This window comes from Rutidosis leptorrhynchoides, chromosome 2 (assembly GCF_046630445.1).
Source record: "Rutidosis leptorrhynchoides isolate AG116_Rl617_1_P2 chromosome 2, CSIRO_AGI_Rlap_v1, whole genome shotgun sequence".
Taxonomy (NCBI): domain Eukaryota; kingdom Viridiplantae; phylum Streptophyta; class Magnoliopsida; order Asterales; family Asteraceae; genus Rutidosis; species Rutidosis leptorrhynchoides.
The window spans coordinates 589,003,354-589,012,668 of NC_092334.1; the positions used below are offsets into that span (position 1 = coordinate 589,003,354).

A 9,315-nucleotide genomic window follows, 5' to 3' on the forward strand; every position below is an offset into this window, starting at 1 on the left:
TTTTGGTATCATTCTTCAAGACGATAAGGTGAGTGTTAATATCCTATATGCATATGTATGTGTAGGATGGGTGCGGGTCGGGTGAAGGGGTTCTCGCTTATAGAGCTCGCTTCTCGTATAGGTGGAATTGTTGGACTTGTGTATAGGTCAAATTGGCACGGTTGTGCGTTTTAGTTTACCACTTTTTGTGTACGTTATCACATAGGCGTGTGATGTGGACTTATATAACCCCAATGACGAAGGGTTAATATAGTGAGTGGAATAATTATATGCGTAGGTATATAATGTATTTATTTGTTGTAGTGTGAGATGTGAAGTGTCGATGTGCTAAGACACCACATTTCACGTGACGAGTGAAGTGTCGATGTGCTAAGACACCACTCAAAGTAATGTGACGGGTGAAGTGTCGATGTGTTAAGATGCCACCCGGGGTGAAGTGTCGATGTGTTAAGACACCACCCGGAGTGAAGTATCGATGTGCTAAGATGCCACTCCAAGAGAATAACGGGTGAAGTGCCGATGTGTTAAGGCGCCACTCGAGGTGAAGTATCGACGTGTTAAGATGCCACCTCAAGTAAAATGAAGAGTGAAGTGTCGAAGTGTTAAGACACCACTAGGGGTGAAGTGTCGACGTGTTAAGACGCCACCCGGGGTGAAGTATCGAAGTGTTAAGATGCCACCCGTGGGGTTAGTGTACGAAGTGTTAAGTGCACTAATGGTTGTTATGAACATCGATGACTTGTTTCGCGAAGTCATTCCCTTGCGAAGATTTGGTTAACCATGGTTATTGTGTTGTAAGCGTAAGCAAATATATATATATATATATATATATATATATATATATATATATATATATATATATATATATATATATATATATATATATATATATATATATATTGTATACATATAATGTTGTATTGTCATGTTGTAGCTAACCCTCCGGGTGTAGCTTATTGGCATTGTTCACATCGTTGTTGGTGAACTTATATTTTGTTGATGTATCTTTAGCTCGTTGCTTAGTGATCTTATGGTATGCTTAGACTAGCTTGCCTTTATGCTTGGATGCTCCGGTATGTGGTATTTGGTTTTGTGTGGCGTGTCCATTTTATGCATATATATGTATGTAGTATATTCTCACTCACTAAGCGTTAGCTTACCCTCTCGTTGTTGACTTTTTTATAGATTGCATGGATGCGGAGGCTCGGGTAAGCGGGGACTAGTGGACTTGTGTAGTTGCTTTAGAAGGCTTGCTTTTGGATTGATTAGGATTAGGTAGCGTATCCCCAATCGCCATGCTCGGCCTTTATTTTGTATTACAAATCATGTGGTTGAAAACTTGTATTTTCGTACGAAAGTCGTAAAACGGCCGATGTGGGCCCGCTCTTCGTAAAACTAATTTTATTAATGGAACGTGTTAGTTCTACATATATTAATGTATGGTTAAAAGCGTTTTGTCTAAATACGTCGGGAAGTGGTCAAACATTTTCGCATTTCATGACTTTTTGGACAGGCCAGTTTGGCGCGCCGCGCGGCCATATGGCGCGTCGCGCCATATGCTGTTCCAGCAACAAAAAAAAAATTGATATTTCCACGTGATCGTTTGTATTACGGGTTGGGTTGTTACAATACAACAAGATAAGAGCAGAACAAAAGTTATTTCAGTTCTTAAAAGCTCTCGACAAAAAACATGATACAATAAAAAGAGAGTTACTCCGGCTAAATCCATTACCAATGGCGGAAGAAGCGTACGCTGCTGTTAGAAAGGAGGCAGCTCATCGTCAAATTTTGGGGTTATCGTTGAGTGAAACTTCGACCAACCATGAAATTGCAACAGGGTTAGTTGCAAGTGAAGGCAAAGGAACCTCACATCATCTAACCCAGATGAATCGAAACAATCACCCACCAAGAATTGATAAATCAAAACTAAAGTGTGCTGAGTGTGGTAAATCAAGGCATACAAAAGAGCAGTGTTTCAGATTAAAAGGGTACCCAGATTAGTGGATAAAACTAGGCAAGGCAGCAACTGCAGTGGCTGCCGGAGAACCTACTACTACCACCACCGATTTAGGTTTCGGTGGCATCGTCACCAAAAAAGGTACTCCTTCTCTCTCTGACTCTTTTTCTAAATTAAATAAATCAAAGGATGATGGAAGGTATGCCTTCGATCCTACCACCACCATCAACACCGATATCAGGAATGGTGTTACAGAGAAAAATAGAAAGACAATATCTCTTTCTACCTCCTTTTATCAAATGAATCGTACTTGTGTATCAGATGGGGATAATAAAATAAGTCAGTTAAACCCTAACAGTAAAGCACGTGACCATGGGTGGGCTGAATTGTTTAAAAACGGGCTTGATATGGGTGCTGGGATGGGTATTGGGCCAAGCAAGCCTTGGATTAAAATTAAACAGCCGACTCCCACCAAATATGGACTAGACTTTTTTATAAGGCCTACTAAACCTACTGAGCACACGAAACATACTAATGAGCTTAAGGCATCGGACCAGGTCAAACGTAATGGATTAAAAATAAAACAATTACTATGCCTATTAAGCCCAAAACTAATATTCTGTGTCAAAATACGTACTCAGTTTAGCTAAAATACAAGATAGTGATGATTTTTCTAAAGCAAACGTTGCTTCAAATATATCAAAATCCACATCTTGGATATTTGATTGTGGAGCAATGGACACCATGACTTTTGATGAAAATCATATTATTTTAAAAATGGAACCTAGGAACAATAAAGTACAAACAGCGAACGGGGAAATTGTTCAAGTTAAAAGTGGTGGTACGATCGAAATATCACCAAATATTAAATTACCTAATTGTCTATATATGCTAGATTTATCTCATAAACTGTTATCGGTAAGTCATGTTACAAAAGAATTAAATTTTAAAGTCCTCATGTATCTGACTTTCTGCATCTTGCAAGACATCCAGACGAGACTGTTGATTGGACGTGGCACTTAAAAGGGAGGGCTATACTATGTTGACGAGGTTTCTCAAAAAGGTACCGTGTCACTTGCTCACGGAACACCTACGAGGGAAGTCTGGTTATGGCATAGGAGATTGTGTCACCCGTCAGCCGGATATTTACATGCTTTATTTCCCAGTTTATTTCTGTCTAATTTTAAGTTGAATTGTGAAACTTGTATTTTGGCCAAGAGCCACCGTAGTACATTCAAACCTAGTAATACTAGATAAGATGTACCCTTTGCCTTAATTCCTTCTGATGTGTGGGGTCCAGCACCTGTTAATGGGGAGGAAAATTACCGATATTTTGTTCTATTTATTGATGACCATACTCGAATGACTTGGATTTATTTTTTAACCCACAAATCAGAAGTATTTGAGAAATTCTTTCAATTTTATAAAATGGTAAAAACTCTTAATAAAAACATACAAATTCTAAGATCTGATAATGGAGGGGAGTTTGTTAATTCATCAATGAATCTTTTTTTTTTTTAAATAACGGGATTATTCATCAAACCTCATGTGTTGATACCCCCGAACAAAATGGAGTATCTGAACGGAAAAATTGACTACTTTTAGAAATGAAAAGAGCTTTGTTAATAGAATCTAAGGTTTCGAAAAGTTTTTGGCCCGAAGCTCTTGCTTCCGCTACCTACCTGATTAACCGTCTACCTACTACAGTTTTGAGCACAAAAACTCCGAAAGATACACTTTCTCAATTTCATAACCTTCCGACTTCATTTAGTATTGAATCTCGGATATTTGGGTGTTCTGTCTTTGTCCACATTCCAAAAAATGAACGCACCAAACTCGATCCATGTGCGGAAAAATGTGTTATGGTTGGTTATGGAATACACCATAAAGGATACCAGTGTTATAGCTCTAAACGACGTCATGTTTTTACTACGATGAATTGTGACTTTATCGAAACCGAAATCTTTTACAATACCCAACTCACGAGTGATGGAGAAAAAGAGGATAATGACACTCTAAGTTGGATACAATGGACACCAAATCCCGACAATATCCAAATTCACATACCAAATTCCGATAACACCCAAACAACAACACAAAATCCCAGTCCCGAATCACAAAATCCCGGTCCCGAATCACCAAAATCTGATCCCGAATCACCAAACATTGAACCTAATGAAATCTCCTTAAATAATGAAGAAGGGGAACAAAACATTTCAACTTATGATACACCACTTGATAATAATTCAAATTTCATTGAAACCACCGAAAGGTATGTGTTGCCAAAAAGGATCAATAGAGGTGTTCCACCAAAAAGATACTCCCCGAAAAAGGAAGATCAAAGATCAAGGTATCCTATTGCTAATATAGCACAAGGAAGTCTATCGAGTGAAGCATAAAAATTCAATTCTGCGTTATATTCTGAAGAAATTCCAACAACCGTTGATCAAGCTATGAAATCTAAAAAATGGAGAAAGGTTATGGAAGAGGAAATAGGAGCACTTAAGAAAAATGAAACCTGGGAAAAATATGTTATACCTCAAGGAAAAAAAAACCTGTAGGATGCCGATGGGTATTTACAATAAAACGCAAATCAAATGGCACCATCGAGCAATATAAAGCTCATCTAGTTGCCAAAGGATATACTCAAACCTATGGGATAGATTATTCCAAGACGTTTTCCCTTCTTGCAAAAATTGATACTATCAGAGCTCTATTCTCAATTACTGCAAATGAAGAATGGCCACTACACCAATTTGATGTGAACAATGTTTTTCTTCATGGAAAATTAAAAGAAGAAGTTTATATGGAAGCTCCACCAGGATTTGCGAGAAACTTCAATGATAGGGAAGTTTGTCGGCTTAAAAAATCTTTATATGGGCTAAAACAGTCCCTACGGGCTTGATTTGGGAGATTTACATTATTTATGAAAAAATATGATTTCAAACAAAGTAACTCGGATCATACTCTTTTTCTAAAACAAAAGGGAAATTGAAACACATACTTAATCATTTATGTTGATGATATGATAATAACGGGAAATGATAAAGAGGAAATTTATAACTTAAAATTAAGCTTATTTAAAGAATTTGAAATGAAAGACTTAGGCAAACTTAAATACTTCTTGGGGATTGAAGTATTAGGATCCCAACAGGGAATATTTAGTTGTTAAAAACAATATATTCTTGATCTTCTTGCAGAAACAGGGATGATTGATTGCAAACCAGCCGAGACTCCAATGATTCCAAATCAAAAACTTTTTATGGAAGATGATGTTGAGCTAGTAGATAAAGGGCAATACCAAAGAATAGTGGGAAAACTCATTTATCTTGCTCACACTCGACCAAACATAGCACATGCGGAAGGAGTTGTAAGCCAATTTATGCATCAATCACAGGTTCATCATTTGGAAGCTGCAATGGGGATTATCCGATATCTAAAGAAGACATCAGGTCATGGAGTCGTATTTAGAAGAAATGGGCACCTAGAAACATAAATATATAAAGATGCAAGTTGGACTGGGGAAAAAGGAGATAGAAAGTCAACTTATTGTTTCTTTTCAATTGTCGTAGGAAACTTAGTGGCATGGAGAAGAACGAAACAAAAAGTTGTTTCTTTATCGAGTGCTGAATCGGAATTTAGAGAAATAGCAAAGGGAGTAGTCGAAGCACTATGGATTTGAAAACTCTTAACAGAAATTGAATTCCCTCCAAAGGAAGCCATTCAAATCTTATACAACAACGAAGCCGCCATTGCCATCTCAGAAAATCCGGTTCAACACGACAGGACGAAGCATGTTGAAATCGACAGACACTTTATTAGAGAAAAATTAGATGCTAAAATTATCTCTCTTCCATCGATTAGATTAGAAGACCAACTAGCTGATATTCTCACCAAGTCAGTCAATGGAAGATTATTCAGTGAAGTTCTTGGCAAGTTGAATATTGGAAACCCCACTATTCAACTTGAGGTGGAGTGTTAGAATGATGTAACAACAAAGAGGTCAAATTACCAAATTTGGTAATTTAACTTTTAGGATCAGAAAGTTAATTCATCACTTCCTTTTTAAGACAAGTCACAAGATCGCTACTAACAGCCAAAGTAACGGGTCCAAGCTGTCCATCTACAGGCTGCATTACTTCAAATGAAAAAGGGGGTTCCAAAAGGTGTATTGGATCCATCCTAATTATAGAAATAGCTGTTATTAGGATTAGTGTATAAAACACAAGTTGTATGTTCATATGATTTCAATTCAATTTTATCAAACACTTTGCATTCAATACAAGATCAAAATCATTACATTAAAACACTATCCTCTGTAATTATTGACTTCTTCATCTAGATCCCTTGTAACTTTGTTCCTTGGTCTCCTTAGAACGCTATATGAAGTCCCTCACTAATCTGCAGCGAGGATTTATTGTCGAAGTATTGAGGCAGACACCTCAATAGTGAATGCGGGTTTTAAATGAATATGATTTTTTGTTTATATATTTATATTTTTTTGCTTTGTTTTTGAGAACAATAATAAGTCATACAATACAAATTTACTTAAAACATAATATAAAACTTTATTTTATGTATTTTAAAAGGCATTGAAGCTGAACAACCATAATAGTGAGCCTATGTTGAAATCCTGTGTGATTATAATATGTGGAATTTAATAAAAACATAATATAAAATTTAATATCCCTCTTTTATGTGACTATTAAAATTATTTTGATACGATGGAAATGAAGACTTTTGGACCTCACAAAGATCGATAAACTGGTGGTTGTTATCTTCATCGATGATTTATTAAGTTATGTTTTATCCGGCGAAATCGCCAGTTATAACCTAGTAGGAGTAATAACAGAGGGAGTAACTACTTTAGAGGAAGTAACCACATGGACAAAATCACCAACAAGGGGAGTACCTGTCACGACCCTACTTTTTCCGTTATCTTTTACTGTTTATTATTTAACGCCCGTTAATTGTTATTCGTGACACGTCATTTCTATGACTTATAATATTATTTTAGTAATAATATTCCTTATTATGTGTTATACGAATATTTGTATTCGTATTTAATATTGTACGTTTCTACGTGTCGTGGATTTCTATCCGGCGAATCTTTTCGGTTTTCAGACCAACGGTCAGACTTTTGAGATTTTTAAATCCACTTTATTTTAAATATGATATTTTTATATCATATGATTATATAAGGTATTTCTATATTTTATTTTTCGCGTGTGCGCAATTCCTCCGAAGATTTAATCGCGTAACGGTGTTTTCGCGTTTCGGGCTTCGTTCAGGCATTCGGGCCACAAAATTTTCTTCTAATCATCAAAATGGGCTAAGGAGCCCACTCCTTGGGTATGTTTTGGCTGAAATCCCATGGGGAGGGGGTTAGGTTGTCAACTTTCCAAACTTGTGAATTTAATCCCATTTTACACTACTAAACCTAAACCTAATCCACATTCCATTTTATTTTCTCCCTACCCTCTTTCTCTCCTCCTTTGTACCATCCACCACCATCAACATAATCATCATCATCTTCAACAAATTACACTTGAAGATTTAGGGCTTACATTGTTTCCGGATTCACCGTATCGTGCTCTACGCAACCATACTCTTTGATTCTCGATTAGGGTATAAATCCTAACCCTAACTTTTTGGTTTTTATTCAATTTTACTGATTTTGATGTTATTATGATAGTATAGTACTTGTGTATTGTTGTATTGATGATTGTATGCGTAGAATTGCTCGTTTGTGTATGTTTTCGGTTTGATTAAATTGGGTGTGATGACCCAGAAAATTTCGCATTAATAGATTAATTACAGGATAGAATGTGTCCGACACGATAAGCGAACCTATTATGTTGAGTCTTAAAACTTTTTGAACTAGTTTACACGTTCAAGGAACCTTTGATCATTCTCGACGATGCACGAACAATTATATGTAAATCGATATATATATATATATATATATATATATATATATATATATATATATATATATATATATATATATATATATATATATATTAAATTGAAAACGTTAACAAAGTATTAAGTGTATGATACTGTACATTAAACTTAATTGTTTCAATATATGTTTACTATATTAAAAGATAATGTTAAACGATTGATATTTAAATAAAGTTAACTAGAACGTTTATGAAGTTAAAAAGTAAACGTTAGTACATAAATGATTTATGTTTAAGCTTTAAGTGTAAACGTTATGTGATATAACAACTTCTGGTAATTAAATGATTTTAATTATATATATATATATATATATATATATATATATATATATATATATATATATATATATATATATATATATATATATCATAAGTTGTACAAATTAATATATTTCTAAATGAAAATATATGTATATTTTACAATGTTATTAAATATAATATTAACTTAGATATAAAACATCTTGATTTAAAAATACTATTAATTATATTGTAGTAAATAATAAGAAGACGATTCAAAGAAGCAAATGACCAAAATATTAAAATGTATAAGTTACATTTCAAATAAGATAATTTATTGGAAAATAAGTCTAATTATTGATAAAGGTACTTATCGCGAACCGTAAAATACAAGATATTAAAGCATACGGAAAGATGTTCGAGAAACCGGAACCGAGACATAAACCGGGCTTAAGTGTACGAGATAACGGAGCAAAAATTGTAAGTCAACTATGCACAAGAATATAATATATATATCTATATATATATATATATATATATATATATATATATATATATATATATATATATACATATATATATATATACATATATATATACATATATATATATATACATATATATATATATATAATTATATAAATTATAGATATATTATATATAATTAATTAATTATGTCGACAAGCTAGTGAACAAAAATGTGTGAGCTGGAAACGCGCACCTTCACGATCGCGGAGCTGTAAGGCACAAAAACTCCACGATCGCAGAGATGTAAAAATCAAAAAATGCCTATAAAAGGCACGAGCCTTCTGCCGAATTCAACACATCTTTTTCTGAATCCATTCTCAATCTGTCTCAATATATTTATATTTATAATTTTAATTTTAATTTTAATTTAAGTTTAATAATAATAAAGTATATACGAGGGTGTTTTAGTTCGGGTTTCAAACCGTTTTAAACTAAGGAAATATTGGGTATTATTCGGGGTATTTTTCGTGAATCCAAGACCAACCATACAGTCATCCACTATCTTTACGTCTACGCAATTTGCCTACAATATTGAATCTCAATATTGAACTGTGAGTTTATAGATCCCTTTTTAAATTATTTAAATATTTTTGGGCTTAGAATATATGCAATTTATTTTAAACGCAA

At 34.2% G+C, this 9,315-nt stretch overlaps 1 protein-coding gene across 1 annotated transcript; it reads left to right on the forward strand.

Moving 5' to 3' along the window:
• Positions 1-4,424: 4,424 nt before the first annotated feature.
• On the forward strand, positions 4,425-5,639 carry LOC139889898 (uncharacterized mitochondrial protein AtMg00810-like). The gene is made up of 3 exons (XM_071872810.1): positions 4,425-4,434; positions 5,158-5,409; positions 5,530-5,639. Exons 1-3 carry the CDS (start codon positions 4,425-4,427, stop codon positions 5,637-5,639), a joined length of 372 nt encoding a protein of 123 aa, XP_071728911.1.
• The last annotated feature ends 3,676 nt before the right edge of the window (positions 5,640-9,315 follow it).